The sequence below is a fragment of the Lemur catta genome, chromosome X (assembly GCF_020740605.2).
Source record: "Lemur catta isolate mLemCat1 chromosome X, mLemCat1.pri, whole genome shotgun sequence".
NCBI lineage: Eukaryota > Metazoa > Chordata > Mammalia > Primates > Lemuridae > Lemur > Lemur catta.
The window spans coordinates 24,021,729-24,039,664 of NC_059155.1; the positions used below are offsets into that span (position 1 = coordinate 24,021,729).

The 17,936-nt window shown below is 36.7% G+C and overlaps 1 protein-coding gene across 10 annotated transcripts in view; it reads right to left on the reverse strand.

Annotated features, from left to right (window-relative positions):
- The window catches only part of THOC2 (THO complex 2), a 112,803-nt gene that overhangs the window by 64,513 nt on the left and 30,354 nt on the right, over positions 1 to 17,936 (reverse strand). For 7 of the 10 annotated variants that reach the window (XR_006731785.1, XR_006731786.1, XM_045538827.1 and 4 more), the window contains exons 6-9: positions 17,224 to 17,345; positions 16,811 to 16,822; positions 16,544 to 16,677; positions 7,563 to 7,729 (exon numbers count right to left, since the gene is read on the reverse strand). Coding sequence is in view for 8 of the 10 variants with exons in the window: in XM_045538827.1 (XP_045394783.1) it covers positions 7,563 to 7,729; positions 16,544 to 16,677; positions 16,811 to 16,822; positions 17,224 to 17,345 (435 nt within the window). In the remaining 2 variants the exon portion in view is untranslated. The remainder of the gene's footprint in view (positions 1 to 7,562; positions 7,730 to 16,543; positions 16,678 to 16,810; positions 16,823 to 17,223; positions 17,346 to 17,936) is intronic. The other 3 variants (XM_045538825.1, XM_045538824.1, XM_045538819.1) reach the window with 1 other exon arrangement.

The following is a 17,936-nucleotide window of genomic DNA, read 5'->3' on the forward strand; positions in this document are numbered from 1 at the left end:
ATACTTTATAAATGCTGTACACTAAATTTATTTTTAAAATATTTTTCTTTATTCAATAATAAATTGTTAGCTTACTGTAACTTTACTTCATAAATTCTTTTGAGACAGGATCTCACTCTGTTGCCCCGGGCTAGAGTGCAGTGGCATCATCCATCACAGCTCACTATAAACCCAAACTCCTGGGCTTGAGCAACCCTACTGTCTCAGTGTCCCAAGCAGCTGGGACTACAGGTATGCACCACCAGGCCCGGCTAAGTTTTTGCATTTTCTGTAGAGACATGGTCCCACTATGTTGCTCAGGGTGGTCTTGAACTCCTGGCCTCAAACGATTCTCCTGCTTCAGCCTCCCAAAGTACTAGGAGTACTTAGTACTCAGCCTCCCAAAGTACACTAGGAGTACAGGCATAAGCCACCATGCCCAGCCTACTTTATAAACTTTTTAATTTAACTTTTGATTCTTTTGCAATAACACTTAGCTTAAAACACAAACACACTGTAAAGCTGTACAAAAATATCTTTTCTTTATATCATTTATCAGCTTTTTTCTATTTTTAATTTTTTTTAATTTTTAAACTTTTCTGTTAAAAACTAAGACACAAACGCTCACAGGAGCCTAGGCCTACACAGGGTCAGGATCATCAATATCACTATTTTCCACTTCCACATCTTGTCCCACTGGGAGGTCTTCAGGGGCAATAAAAGGCATGGAACTGTCATCTGCTATGATAACAATCTCTTCCTCTGGAATACCTCCTGAAGGACCTGCCTGAAGCTCTTATTGAGGAGGTATCACTCTTCAGAAGTTATGTCCATGGTGATTTGTTTGGTTTCTTTTTTTCATCATAGATTTGTTTATAAGCAAATAACACAAAATGAACATTCCTCTCTATTAATGAAAACCTTTTGGTGTTGGGGTCCATGTTTTCAAACTTTTTAAGGAGCTTGCTGAGGTCTTCAAAAGCTTCTGCTAAACCCTTCCCTGTGAATTTTCTTGGGGTTTCTTCTCCTACAGTTTCCTTTACTCTTGCCTCTTCTTCAGCTATGCATTCCTGTTCCATAATAATCTTATGAGACCACTGCCATATATTATCATATATACAGTGCTTTCTTGACCAAAACGTCATCATTTGGCATATAACTCGACCTCCTACCTTTTCTCCTAATCTCCAATACCTCCACTCTCAAACTCTCTCTCACCTGATGACCTTGCTTTCTATTTCAGCAAGAAAATTAGAACAATCAATTAGACTTCTACAAACTCCCACAATCACACCAACTACCTACCAATAATTATACCTACATATGCTACCTTCCTAGCTGTTATTATAAACGAACTCTCTGTGCTCATATATAAAGTCAATTCATCCACTTAAGCACTAAACTCCATTCTCTCTATCCTACTCAAGAACACTGCTCCAATAATTCTGTCCTCTCTCCTATATCACCAGTATTCCTTTCTACTCAATCATTACCATCAGCACATAAATATATTCTCCCTCCCATCTTAAAAAAAATCTCTCCTAAAACTAATACCCCTACCATCTACCACCCCATTTGTTTGCACCACCTTGCAGCAATTGCTTAAGTTGTCAATTTTCACTGTCTACAGTTCTAGTCTTCTCATTCTCTCTTAATACCACCCCAACTCTACCAAAATTGCTAGTTCTGACCTCCCTGATGATAAATGGTCAGTTTTCAGTCCTTAAATAACCTGTCACAGGCATTTGACAGAGTTAATCATTCCTTCCTCCATCTAGCTTCCAAAATGCCACAATCTCTTTATTTTCCTCTTACCTTACTTGTTTGTTCCTCCTCTACCATCTTTGTTCATTCCTCTCTTCTTCTAGACCCCTTAACACTGGAGCACCCAGGGCTCAGTCCTTGGTTCTCTTATCTCTCTATACACGGCCCCTTGATGATTTCATCCAGTATCATATCTTTAAACTAACATCTATATGCTGTTGATACCCACATTTCTTTTAATTAGTTTTTTATTTCAGCATATTACAAGGGTACAAATGTTTAGATTATGTATATTGTCCTGGCCCCACCCGAGTCAGAGCTTCAAACATGTCCATCCTCCAGACAGTGCGTACCACACCCATTAGGTGTGTATATATCCAGCCCTTCCTCCCCCCTCCCATCTGCCCACACCCAGTGAATGTTATTACTATATGTGCACTTAAGTGTTGATCAGTTAAAACCAATTTGATGGGGAGTACGTGTGGAGCTTGTTTTTCCATTCTTGGGATACTTCACTTAGTAGAATGGGTTCCAGCTCTATCCAGGAAAATACAAGAGGTGCTATATCACCATTGTTTTTTGTGGCTGAGTAGAACTCCATGGTATACATATACCACATTTTATTAATCCACTCATGTATTGATGGGCACTCGGGTTGTTTCCACATCTTTGCAATTGTGAATTGTGCTGCTATAAACATTCGAGTACAGATGTCTTTTTTATAGAATGTCTTTTGTTCTTTGGGGTAGATGCCCAGTAATGGGATTGCTAGATCAAATGGTAGTTCTACTTGTATCTCTTTGAGGTATCTCCATATTGCTTTCCACACAGGTTGTACCAGTTTGCAGTCCCACCAGCAGTGTATGAGTGTTCCTATCTCTCTGCATCCATGCCAACATTTATTGTTTCGGGACTTTTTCATAAAGGCCATTCTCACTGGAGATAAGTGATATCTCATTGTGGCTTTGATTTGCATTTCCCTGATGATTAGAGATGTTGAGCATTTTTTCATATGTCTGTTACCCATTAGTCTATCTTCTTTTGAAAAGGTTCTGTTCATGTCCTTTGCCCACTTTTTGATAGGGTTGTTTGATTTTTTTCTTGCTGGTTTTCCTGAGTTCTATATAGATTCTAGTTATCAGCCCTTTATCAGATGTGTAACATGCAAATATTTTCTCCCATTCTGTAGGTTGTCTGTTTGCTTTCATGATAGTTTCCTTGGCTGTGCAGAAGCTTTTTAATTTGATCAGGTCCAATTTATTTAGTTTTGTTGTTGCTGTGATTGCCTTTGGGGTCTATCTTCATAAATTCTTTGCCTAGGCCAATGTCTATAAGAGTTTTTCCAACATTTTCTTCTAGAATTCTTATAGTTTCACGCCTTAGGTTTAAGTCTGTTGCCCACCGTGAGTTGATTTTTGTAAGAGGTGAAAGGTGCGAATCCTGTTTCAGTCTTCTACATGTGGCTATCCAGTTTTCCCAGCACCATTTATTGAATAAGGATTCTTTTCCCCAGTGTATGTTTTTGTCTACTTTGTCAAAGATTAGATGGCTACATGAAGATGGTTTTATATCTGGGTTCTCAGTTCTGTTCCATTCGTCTATGTCTCTGTTCTTGGGCCAGTACCATGCTGTTTTAGTTATTATAGCCTTGTAGTATAGCTTGAAGTCTGGTAAATTGATGCCTCCCAATTTGTTCTTTTTGCTTAAGATTGCTTTTGCTATACGTGATATTCACATTTCTATTTCTAGGCCAGTCCTTTCTCTTGACCACCAGATCCATATATCCAGTTATTTACTCAGATTCATTTATTTACCAGATCCATATATCAGTTATTTACACCTGGATATCTAAAAGACATCTCAAACTTAACATGTCCAAAATTGAATTCCTGATTCCCATCCCCAACACTCCAAACCCATTCCACCTGAAAGTTTCCCTAAGTTGATGATAATACCATCTTTTTATTAATAGCTTCTCAGGGCCAGGTGCAGTGGCTCAAGCTTCTAATCCTAGCACTCTGGGAGGACAAGGCGGGAGGACTGCTTGAGGTCAGAAGTTCAAGACCAGCCTGGGCAAAAGCAAGACCCCGACTCTACTAAAGTAGAAACATTAGCCGGGCATGGTGGTGCACACCTGTAGCCCCAGCTACTCAGAAGGCTCAGGCAGGAGGATCCCTTGAGCCCAAGAGTTTGAGGTTGCTGTGCGCTAGGCTGATGCTGCGGCACTCTGGCCCAGGTGACAGAGCCAAGACTCTGTTTCAAAAAATAGCTGCTCAGTGCAAAACAACTTCAAAATAGTCCTTAACTCTATTTTCTCACTTTCTGCATCCAATCCATCGGCAAATACTATTGGCTCTGCCTTCAAACATATTCAGAAACTCTTCAACATCCACCGCTGCCAATCAGATCGATCCACTGAAAACGTAAGTCAACACAAATATGCACACACCCACACCCTTTTCTCTCTCTCTTTCTCTCTCTCACACACACACACATACACACATTACTCATGTCACCACTGGAGGTTGATACTAAAGAAACTCCTTACTCTAATATCTGGTAATTATCGGAAAATTTAAATCATTTGTTCTGCCTTTCCAGTAGGAACTATATTTCAAGGAAACCAAACAGGCCAAGATGATAAGGGACAAGTCTCATTTACAGAAGAATGACAACTAATAAATATAGGGGACATGATAAAATTAGTAAATCAACAAATTGGAACCGCTAAGGAAAAAACTGGCTCAAGCAAAGATGAGAAACTGAATATTCACATGGCACCAAAGTATCAATCTGCAGATAACCTGCTATTGCCAAAGAGGAAAATTCCATTGTATGATGGAGTGAACAGACTGTCAACAACTTACTAAAGCATTTAAAGACAGACAGATACTAGGTATTATACAATATGAAACATATCACAGCCATACATGCCTGGGAGTCAACTCTCAAGGTCACATCTCCCCCCTAAGCAGTTCTTGATTTTCATAGCTTTCCTTACTTTAACTCCTAGACCACAAATTATCAAAAATCTGACATTTCTCCCCTATCCTCAGTGGCCCTTAAGACTGCTGATTCCCACAATGACAAGACAGCTCTGGCAATAGAAACAAGGAAACGGTATTTTACAGACCAATATGAGGGTTACTCCTTCCAAGAACAGGTTATTTTGAAATCAAGTATTTCTTAGCTGGGAATGAAAAATGCCCATTATCTACCAAAAAAAAAAAAAACTATTCAAATATTCTCAACTTCCCCATGTATATTTTAATTCAATTCAAAAATGTTACATTATCAGGAATGTTTTCATATAAAAAGATTTTTAATTCTAAAATTCACATTCAAGTAAAACTTGATATTATGCAATAGGTTATCATTTATTCATTGTCATATGCTCTGAAACATGCAGTCTCCAGAGCCCTGAATCTCGGTCGTTTTCTTTGTTTTTGAGACAGAGTCTTGCTCTGTCACCCAAGCTAGAGTGTAGTGGTATAATCATAGCTCACTGTAACCTCCAACTCCTGGGCTCAACCGATCCTCCAGCCTCAGCCTCCTGAGTAGCTAAGAGTATAGGCACACACCATCATGCCTAGCTAATTTTTCTTCTTTTATTTCTCTTTATTTTTTTTAAGAGACAGGAGTCTTGCTTTATTCCACAGGCTGGTCTTGAACTACTGTCCTCAAGCTATCCTCTCACATCGGCCTCCCAAAGTGCTGAGATTACAGGCGTGAGCCACCATGCAGGCCCTAATCTGTATCTTAATTGTGCCCAAATTAAATTTCAGCTACCCTGTCACTTCAGCAGTTGGCTTTATGTTCTCAAATCCAAAGCAAGCATGGCGCCTCTTAAAATCTGATGGAATATTTGAACCTCTCTTTTCCTATACTGAGAGTGGACTCTCTGGCTACTGGTAGGAAAAGGACAGCTGCCATTGCTAATTTTTGAACAAAGGTGTTCTTGCCCAAAAACTCTGCCATGTGTCTTCATTTGCATTAAAAGCTATATGCTTTTAAACTCTGATCTGCTTTCTCTTTTGTCTTCTGGGGCAGTGATCACCAACCTTTTTGGCACCAGGAACCATTTTCATGGAAGACAATTTTTCCATGGACTGGGGTGGGGGGTTGGGAGGATGGCAAGTGATGGGGAGTGGTTGTAAATACAGATGAAGCTTCCCTTGCTTGCTCACTGCTCACCTCCTGCTGTGTGGCCTGGTTCCTAACAGGCTATGGACCAGTACCTGTCCACAGCCCAGGGGTTGGGGACTGCAGTTCTGGAGCATCCAGAGAATAGAAAACAAAAGATAAGCAGAAACAGTAGGTGGTATATCATTTGAGAATCCTAAAAGGAATCCTCTTATCCTAAACTCAAGCCCCAAGAGTATAGGAATAGACACTCCTTTTCACCAGAACTCAGTGCTTAGCAAAGCAATAGCATATCATAAGCATTCAAAGAAAGTGTCTTTTGTGACTAGCTGATTATCCCAGGCAAGTAGATAAATTAGCAAAGCTATACCAAAAGGACAATGGAGGCCTTATTACATTAAAATCCTCCATGCTATCAAGAGAATTATCTTCCTAAAACATAGATCACTCATTTACAATTAGTAAGCATTTTCTATAGACTAAGCAGTTAACTAATCCACAGAAATTAGTAAAGCAGAGAACCTGTCGTATATGGCTCACAATCTGGCAAAGGGGATAAACACAGTTTATTCTAACAAAACTTACTGAATGTGAGAAATTTCTGGAGAATACAGATTAAGAAGGGACTAATTCAGCCTGGGTAAAGTATCAGCTAAGACTTTACAGAGCAAGTGGCATTTGATCTTAAAGAACAAATAGGAGTTTACAAGATGAAGCAAAGAAAAGTAAGAGAGTTGGGTAAGAACAGATTTTCAATTATAAGGAACTACATGAAAAAGTTTCATAGCAATGTCTATACCTATGTTCAGGCAATGACTAGTCATTTGATATGACCAGAATATTAGATTTAAGTGAAAAATGACTAAAGATAAGGCCGGAGAGAAAGAACAGTGCCAAATTGTGAAGAACTTTTTCTGCCACATTTAGAAGTTTGAATTTCATCCTACAAGCAAAGGCATTTGAGTAGGGAAGTGCCTCAGTTAGATCTCTTTTAGAAAGCAACAGTATCAATAATATGAAAGATGAATTGGAAGAGAAATAATCAGAGGCATACATTAGCTTGATAGCTATCGTAGTGGTTTAAGCGAATAATGATATAAGTTGTGCCTCAAATATATATTCACATCCAGAAAAAATTCCCATAGCCATTATCTATAAAATAAAATTCTAACTCTTAACACTGTATTTAAGGCCGGTGGCAATCTAAAGTACACCTACTTTTCCAGCTTTGTTCCCTGTCCCTTCTTTTCCCACCTTACAATCCAGCCACACCAGACTATAGACCATTCCTTCAATCTGTTATGTAGATTCACACTGCCACATCTTCACTCTCACACTGTTGGTTACTCTTGCATAGAAAACTTGAACGAACTCCTACTCATCCTTCAAGAATCAGGTTAAAAGAAGGTTATATCTATAAAGTCTTCCCTGACTCTACCTCTCCCAAGGCAAAATTAATCATACTGTCCTCTAGGCTTTCACATAATGTCATTCACACTCCTAATACATTAATAGTATATATGACATTGCATTGTGAGCTATCCATTCATCCATCCATCTCCTCTGCTAGAATGTCTGAGCTAAAACCAATCATTTATAAATAAAACTCAAATTAAATTATATATACAAAATTAACAAATTAACCTCTATGTATACATATATACACATTTTTTTACCTGGTAAAACTTGAATTTGAACCCAAGAATATGACACAGTGTTTGCGGTTCACACATACTCATGTAAGATTCTAATAAAGATATAAAGAAGTCATCGTGTTCTGGCCTGCATTCAAACACTTCTAAAATGACATCCAAAACTCTATTGGGATCCAGATTAAAGCATCCTGCAACAGATGAGACATACACAAATTCAAAAATGATTATACATCATTTCTACTAAAGCCATTAACTTTCAGGGATAACATATATATCAAGATAAAAATGTTTTTAAAAACAACTTTTACAAGTTTGCTTCCCCCTTCCCCAGAGGGAAATATTCATAACTTTCAAGACCAGAAAGTCCACTCTACACATTTTAGAGATGAAAATGTGATTTGCCCAGGATGACAGAGTAGGTTAATGACAGACCTGAGGCTGGAGCCCAGGACCTGAGATACTAGTCAAGTAAATATTCTTCTATTCCACACTGTTTCATTAGGTCTTGATTATTCAGACTAGTGTAAGAGATCGACATTATATATTCTTAGCAAAATATGAAAATCAAAGAATGCATTTTACAAGTTAGGCAACTAAAGAGGTTTCTTTAAATGTTTCAGGCAGGCCGGACGCAGTGGCTCACTCCTGTAATTCTAGCACTCTGAAAGGCAAGGTGGGAGGATCGCTCGAGGTCAGGAGTTCGAGACCAGCCTGAGCAAGAGCGAGACCCCATCTCTACTAAAAATAGAAACAAATTAGCTGGCCAACTAAAAATATATATAGAAAAAATTAGCTGGGCATGGTGGCACATGACTGTAGTCCCAGCTACTCGGGAGGCTGAGGCAGTAGGATCCCTTAAGCCCAGGAGTTTGAGGTTGCTGTGAGCTAGGCTGACGCCACGGCACTCACTCTAGCCCGGGCAACAGAGTGAGACTCTGTCTCTAAATAAATAACTAAATAAATGTTTCAGGCAGAAGTATTTGGAATGTTAATAAACAGTTAAAAGGTCGGGTTCATGAAAGTGGAACATCATTTTCAGAATCAATTTTTAGTTTATCTTATATATATAACAAAGCTGCAAAATGTAATTATACCACTGATTTATGTTTTCAGCAGCATTCTAAAGGGAAAAGCGGTATACTACTAATACTAAGGGATCAAAGAACATTAAGAAATTTGGGGACATAAAAAGGAAGTGGAGATGAGAGAACCAAAGAGAGAAGGAAGAAAACAAACAACCTAAGTAGAACAGAAAAAAGGAAGGAAAGAAGCACTGAATAGGTATTCATGGCTACTTATCCTTGCTAATCTTCCAGGGTGAACTAAAAAGGGTTGGTGGACATGGATTTAATAAATATCCCTACCAGCCACCCTACTCTTAATATATTATTAACACTATATGCATTCAGCTTCAGCTGTTATCAGGATATTATAGTGCAGTTACATCATATGTACATTTAAGTTCTGAGAATTCTTTTTTTTCTTTTAGAGGCAGAGTCTTGCTCTGTCACCCAGGCCGGAGTGCAGTGGTGTGATCATAGCTCACTGCAACCTCGAACTTCTGGCCTCAAGTAATCCTCCCACCTCAGCCTCCTGAGCAGGTAGGACTACAAGGTGCACACCACCATGCCTAGATAATTCTTTTTTAATTTTTATAAAGATGGGACCTCACTATGTTACCTAGGCTGGTCTCAAATTCCTTGCCTCAAGCAATTCTCCCCTTCGGCCTCCCAAAGTGCTGGGATTATGGGCATGAGTCATCGTGCCTAGCCTAAGTTATGAGAATTTAACCATTTGCACACAGCAAAAGAGAGAGAGAGCGAGAGAGAGAAATAATTTAAATGATATAGGTGATTCTATACACCATTCCTCTCAATATAACATATGTTGATGGGCTGGTCCAAAGGTAATGAGTTACCTCAATTGATTGTTCACAGTCAGTTATAGATCAAACTCCTCATTCTAGTCTTCCCCCCACCTCACTACAGCACTTGACTAGTCTTAAAAAATTTTTTTTTAAAAAAATGATGACCCAGAATGAACATGAGATATCAATCTGCTGTTCTCTCAGTTTATGTCAGTTCCCACATGCCTTTCATCAAGCTGAATGGGATTCTGACAGTTTAAATTATGTATTTTTCATTAGACACAGCCCCTAAATACAAGCTAACCACTTCACTGGACCAGCAAATGAACACCGATTTCTTCTAATATTACAGGAAAAAAGAACTGTGTTGAACTTACCAAGTTATGTTAGGTCTAAACACTTGTACCTTATGGATGATTTAGGGGATTTTTCCAAGAAAATTCTTATATAACCTATTCCTTATTCCTGACCCAAACTTTCTGTAAGAGAAGATCTCCTGTTACTTCTAGTAACTACACACTTACTAATATTAAATGCTCTAAAACTAATGTCTGTTTCATAGTACCGTAGCAATCACTTAGAAAACCAAATCTTCCAAATAACAAGTATTTTTCCCCACTTTTTATGAGATCCAAATTTAAGCACACATTTTCTTCCATTTCTCACACTAAGGAAAAGAAGGACTAGAGCAGTGATCATGTCTTACTTAAAAGAGCTCCAAATTTTCATAAATCCTCCAAAAAGATGTTTTCCTAAAGTCCTGGGAAGAAAACTTCTAAATATTTTGCCTCCTCCTGTAGCTCCAAAAAGTATGGCCTATGAATGTAAAAATGACTCCAAAATAGCAATTAAAATATTTAAATGCTGCTGGTGGGAATGTAAAATGGCACAATCACTTTGTAAAACTGGCAGTTTCTTTAAAAGTTAAATTTACACCTACCATATGACCCAGCCATTCCATTCCTAGGTATTTACCCAAGAGAAATAAATGTCTTTGTTAATATAAAAACTTGTACACAAATGTTCATAGCAGCTTTATTTTTACTAGGAAACACTCCCCAAATTTCCATCAACATGTAAATGGATAAGCAAATTAAAGCATAGGATAACTGTAGCATATGCAGTGGAATATTACTCAGCAATAAAAAGGGAAGAACTATTGATACAGGCAACAATATGGAAGAATCACAAAATAATTACACTGAATTAAATAAGCCAGACAAAAAAAGTATGTACTACGTGATTCCATTTTTAGATGAATTCTAGAAAAAGTAAACTAATCTATAGTGATAGAATGCAGATCAGTGGTTGCCCAGAGAGAGTGAAAGGGGGAGTGAGAAAGGATAAATACAAAGGAGCAAGAAGAATCTTGAGGGGGAGTAATAGGAACTTGTGTTATCTTGCCTGTGCTAATGTTTTCACAGATATATACATCTGTTAAAACTCAAATTACACACTTTAATATGTGCAGTTTATTATATGTCAAATAAGCCTAAATAAAGCTGGAAAAATGACCCCAAACTGCTGTAACAGTGACAATAGATTACACAAGTTAAGATCTAGCAAATTCCCCAATTATATAACTTCTCCTACATTTACTAAATATAAAAATTAAAACACTAAATAAAAATGAATAGCAGTGACTTCTCAGGCCCCTCTCCCCTGGAACCTGAGAACCTCGCCCAGGCCCCTATTTATAAAAATAATATATACAAAAAATAAAAATAAATGAATAGCACTCATTCTGTCATAGAAGACAAAAAAAGACACTGAACATAATTTTGAAAAATTATAATTTTGAAAAACTGGCTGGCTTATAATTACCCATTAGGCTAAATATACAAAACTTGTGAATAAGGACTAGAACAGCAACATGTTAGATGGAAATCTTTTAAGTGTTTCATTCACATTACTTTGAAGTTTACAATTTCAATGTGCTGAAATATGAACCACTGACATTGTGTTTTATTTAACAGTATTACTCCATCAAGGCTATTCTATCAATGATCTGCACTGTCAACTATCCATTTCTTTCTAGGTGCAGTTTAAGGCAGTAATCTGAGGTATGCACATTTATTTATAACAGATACCAACCTTTGCATCTTTCACAAAAGAAAAAGTGGCTTATGAGTTGTCTATTAAATATCTCAGGTGCCATAAGTTAGTCCAATCAATTCCATCCATAAGATGGAAAAAGTAAAGATGGAAAAAAGCTAAACTAAAGGATTAGAAAACTATTAAAACCTTAAAGTTTTAAATAACAGTTAAGGTAGGTATTTCATATACAGTGAGACTCTAGTAATAATCAGTAAGCTTGAATGTCCAAGGTTTTTTGTTCCTAATGGCAGCTGTGGTAGAACGTAAGTACTCTTGTATTTAAGGCATCTTAGAAAGGCTTCTGTCCAGCCCAAGCATTGATAGTCATGTGATCTTGCCAGAGATCATAAGCCTAGCTCCCTACCTCTACCACCAGCTACATTAAGGAACATACACACACACACACACACACACACAAAATGCCTTTTGAGGAACAGGGAACCATACTAGAAGGGAATGAGTGGAAAAATAAACTGCAGCCCTATAATGGCCACAAATTCATTCCTTCATTTAAATAAATATTAAATGACTACCCACTATGTGCCAGGTGCTTGAGATACAAAGATTAATAAAAATAGTTCCCCTAATCTTGAGGAAAGTTCATACCTTTTGAATGATACATCTCTGAAAAAATGCACTAAAAAGCAACTGGAGTTTGCCCAAAGATGGACAACATGTTACAGTGACTGCAACTAGAGGCAACAAATGATTAAACTGATTGGCTAGTGTAGAAATAAGGTCAAATTGAGTTTCTTATCAGGAAAATTAAAAAACAGGATAATATTGTAAACATGACTGGGAGAGATGTCCAGCCTATACATTTCAGACAAGAAAACAAAATTATAGCCTCAATCATCATGTTCCTGACAGAATGGACCTTACGGAGACAAAGAAAAACTATGTTTTTAACAAAAGAAAATGATCTGGCATATAGAAAGAATTCCTTCAAAAGCAGGCTAATAAAAATCTATGCTAGACTATCTATAAGAAATAGTATTTGCAGGCCAGGCATGGTGGCTCACACCTATAATCACAGCACTTTGGGATGCCGAGACAGGAGGATCACCTGAGCTCAGGAGTTCAAGACCAGCCTGGGAAACATAGTAAGACACCATCTCTAAAAAAAATTTTAAAAATTAGCCAGGTGTGGTCCTAGCCACTCATGAGGCTGAGGTGGGATGATCACTTGAGCCCAGGAATTCAAGGTTACAGTGAGCTATGATAGCGCCACTGCACTCCAGCCTGGATGACAGACCTTGTCTCAAAAAAAAAATACTATTTGTAAAAAACTGCACATCTCCAGGCAAGAACCAATGAGCCAAGATGCAGAAAAATGCACCTTACAAAAATAAAAGTATGATTGGAAAAAAACCTATGTTTGAGCACACAAATTGCTATCATCTTTTTCAAAATAGAGGAAAAAAACTTCTAAAATATAGTCAAGAAACTTCAATACAGAAAAACTTTAGGTAAAAGAAGCAGCCAATTGGCTTCCTTTTCAATGAGATAGGAGAAAGCTGACACAAGGATGAGATGCATCTAAGCTAAATGGACCTTACATTTAGATTGATCCAGAGATAAAATACTAAGTATACTTAAAATATTATAGCTAAAGGGGTTAAATATCCTATAATCTGTCCAAAAATAAAAAATCATTTGGCTTAGTGTTTCATTTTGTCTTTAATGTGTCTCTGGTCACTTGACAAGCAACCAAGAGGACTTGTGAGATTGAAGGAGCAAAGACCCTCCCTCACCCTACCCTTCCCCCAACCAAATGTATAACCTTGGACACCAGGCAATAAATGAAGGTCCTAAGGTTTGATGAAAAGAGGTCTGATTCTGAGAGAGACGGTAAGGAGGTTAGAGCCTAGGCCAAAAATATACTGGACCACTAAAACTCAAAACCAAAAGAATCATTTTCATTCTCCAAAACCAAGCTCAAGTAAGCTGGCTCCATGATTAGTTTTTCACCAGAACTTTTGATTTGGAGCAAGGATCAGCAAACTATGGCCTGTGGGTTAAATCCACTCAGCTGTCTGTTTTGTAAATAAAGTTTTACTGAAACCCAGTCACATATTTATTTATGTACTATCTATGACTGCTTTCACACTACAATGGCAGAGTTGAATAGCTGCAACATAAACCATATGGCCCACAAAGCCAAAAAATATTTACTATCTCACCCTTTACAGAAAACATTTGCTGACCACTGATTTAGAAGAAAGGAAAGGAAAGAACACCTAGCAATCACTTTTTAAAAATTATATATATATTTAAGGTGTACTGCATGATGTTTTGATTTTTCGAAGGACATCCAGAAATGTAGAATGCTTACAGTTTAGTTCAGCAATCAAGGGAGTCCACCTCTGATATCCTTTCCTCTAAATTCTAAAAGATACTTTTCACCATCTTGAAGCAAGGACCACTTTTATGGGGTCTATGACCTGGCAGCTCAAGAGTGTACTAATCATTATTAATTCCTATTTAATAAGTTGTTCAAACTTAGCGTCAGAGTTGAGAACACACCACCAAGCAGATTCACAATGGTTCTGCTTCCTTGCTTGCTGATGCCCTAAATAGCCCCAAGCTATCCGACAGGATATAAACATTTTGACTACCAGAGTCTTTTAGGGAGCAAATAACTACGTTTTAACTAAAGGATGATAAGGATTTCTCCTGATCAGTCCAAGTACCCTGAACCTAAGTGTACCTAAAATGCATACCTCCCAAACGAGGTATCAGTTTCTGACAATGGTTGGTTAGAAGATCAGGCCTGAGATAGTTTTATATGAGGTATCACCTGTCTACATTGTTCCTAAACAGAAAACAATAGGAATAAACACAGAGAAACTCATCCAAAGAAATCATGAAAAATAGGATGCTGTCTCAGTGAGCTTTTCTGGCCAGATGAGACAAGGCCTGGATAGAGTTTACACTAAGAGGGAACCCAATAAATGCTAACATTGAAGGAATACTTATTGAAGTCTTAACCTCAATTTTCACATCAATGAAAAGTTCTTTTCTCAGACAACTGGGGGGAGGGGTAGTCATCTAGCCAGAGAGAATCAAACACTGAGTCAGGGAGATGAACTTCCTAAAATTCTCCATTGTCAGGGAAAAGAAGCTAAGAATCACTATAAACTATATAAGAAAGGGGAAGAAATTCACTCATTTTTCACCTACATTTTTCACTCATATTTAGCACCCACATACGAAACATTAAAGATAAGGCACCCACATACGAAACATTAAAGATAAGGTACTAAAGAAAACAGACAAAAACCCCTGTCCTCATGGAGCTTACATGGAGGTAGGGAACACATAGCATATTATATAGTGATAAGTGCTAAAAAGAAAAATAACCAGGGAACAATAGGGAGTATTGACAGGGTGGCCAGGGAAAGCTTCACTGACAAGGTGATATTTGAATGCTTCTGGCTGGCCTAGAATGCCTTCATTATATGCTTGATGGGTTAAAACAGAGGTTTAACCCAAGAAATAAAACTGTTTATACTCATGGAATGTGTGTCATGAGCTTGCAGTTCTGTCACATTGTTCTTCCGAAATAGTAATATAACCTATTCTCTATGAGAGCAAAGTTCAAGAAAAATAGTGTACATTTTCCAGTTAGATAAAAGCACATCTTCAAGAAAACCCCTCTTTGAAATGCTCCAAAAATAAAAAAGAATGAAAAAGCATAAACTCATAAGGACAAAAAAATAGAAGAAACAGAGATGTCAACAAAAAGGAGATAAAGAAAAAAAGCAATTGAGGAGCTTACACAGCACAGAATTTTTATGCGGGGGAATACTATCTTAAGCAAGTACATGACAGGATACAAGAAAAGATAAACTTATAACAAAGCAGTACTGAAAGCTTCTCAAGCTAGATCAAAAAACACTTCAGGAAAAATATAGAGCCTACTCTGGAAAGAAGAGAAAGGAACCCCTACTGGAGGGTTTTTTAAAGTGGGTCACTGCCACACAGATAAGAGTCCCACAGCCCTAGGGGACCACCTGTCTTGATGTTAAATTGACAACAGAAAGATGTAGCAAAGAAAATAGATCAGCCGCCAGAACTAGACTAACTTCAAAGAAAAGGGTATATTTAAACTAAAAGCTACCTTTGCTTGTTGGTAAGAACAAAGATGATTGTAATAAATATAGTTTTATTTGGGTTCCTACACAAATCATTAGAGGAAGGGGATCAGGATTGGGACACCTCCTCTCTCTTTCTTAGTCATATATAAACTCCAAAAACAGAACAGAGAAGCTGAGGATAAGCATCCCCTAAGATATAACTAGTGAGGCAGGAAATATGACTTCTCTGGCAGATCTCAAAACCTAAGACACCTCGGTGTTGCAAAATCTTCCAAGATAGTATAACACCCAACAAATAATAGCAAAAATTCTTTCTCCCCTTGGGAAATCAGGACTATCCTACTTTTTTAGCACTCATTCCTCTTTTCTATAGAAGTCAACCACTTCCTCTAAGTGTTCAATGCAAATAAAAAGGAAAAAAGAATGCTATAGAAATTATAATTAAAAGGTAGTGAGAAAACACTTTCCTTATCTATAACACTTTTGCATCATCTGCTGCATTTTCTTTAAGAGGCTATTGTAAAGATAAAATGCGTATCAAAGTCCCCTGTATTTTAAAATCAAGTTCAAAAGAATTATACATCTTCATGTTTCAAAAGTTCACTGAACATTTACTGTATTAAAGTTTATACATTTGCTTATTTTCTGCCTTCCAAAAATGATTAAGAAATATTTAAAATTAAACATGTAAAAATTAAATATAGAAATACGAGAGCAGGACCTACTATAACAGTAATATAATGTAACAGAAAGATTTATCATAAATATCTTGCTAAATTTTATAATTAACTGGTAAAATACTAAAAGTACAAGCTAGTCACTTCTCTCATTTCTTAACTGAAAAAAATCATATGGAACATACTCATTTTGTCTTTATGGAATATTCTCCAACAGTTAAAAAAAACCTTAATAACATATAATATATAGATATATCTTACCTATTAAAGATTTGATATTTTCTAAGATTAAGTCACTAGTAATATTGCCAGATAAATCTTGACCCAATTCAGCAATCAGCTTGGCATAGCCTTCATTCTCTTCTCTTAATAAATTGAATTTTTGCTGCTTATAACTGAAATCAGATAAATATTATTAAGGAGATAAAATTAATTTCAACTAAACTTTCACAAAGTACTATATTCTTGTCATTGAATTGTCTTATCTCTAACTTAAAACAATCATAAGAATAGTTGTTGAAAGTTTACCTCTTTGTGTATCTTTTACAGTAGAAAATAACAGTGGTTCATATGAGAACCCCAATGTTAATCACATAGGGAAAATCAGTAACACAAGGAACAATATCAAGGAAAAATAACATAGCATGATTTTCATCACTAAGAATATACCCTGAGTATAGCTATAGTCATAAATTATTTTACTGCTAACAATAAAAGCATTAAATATTATTTTAACTTCCAATATGGCCAAAATTAACATTGGCTTACACAGGTAAAACTCACTGATGACTCAATCTTAGGATACTTCTAGAAGGCAAAAAACACAAGACACACTAACACCACAAACAAAATCTTCAACGTGCCTTTAACAACTGCTAGTATTCAAAATAAGAACTAAAAAAACAACTGCTTGATCTGCAACATAAGGTACATGTACTTACAAGAGTTTTGTCTTGATTTTCACTGACTTTTGATTGAATTGCTGTGATTGTTTAATAAGCCCTAATGACTCCAGTGTTTCTGGATCCAGACGTTCCTTTAGAACTGTGTCTGAAACTAAATACTGTATTAAAAAGTATTAAAGGTCATTTATAGCATTCTAACTATGCATCTACAATTTTTCCCAAATAATACAAAAATCACATTCTATATATATCAACTTACAATGTATAAAAAGGCTCAGAACTTTAACAAAAATGACTCTAAATATTCAAATATATAATAAACAGTTCCTTCAAAAACTTCAATAAAATATTACATGCGTGCGGTATACAGCCTACAAATGACAATAACTACAGATGAAATTCTCATTAAAACTGAGTCTGTCTTAACTGAATTTTCACTTAACAAAGCACTTCAGCCTTCTTTAGTTTCTACTATAAGTCATATTCTGGTACAGCAAAGACAAGGATCTTCTTCCAGGTTTCAGTAATGGAATTTTTCCTTGGTTCTAAATTTATGAACATAATGGTTTACTAGGCAATGATTATGATAGGTTCTAGAATTTGGTATTTTTAAACTACCTCCCTTCTTGCTCTCCTTTGCCTAATAAAGAATTTGTGAAAAAATTTTCAGTTTAAAACCTGTCTACAATCATTTCTACTTACTTTATAGATGCTTACCTTTTTCTTAGGAAATTATTAGGTCAAGAATA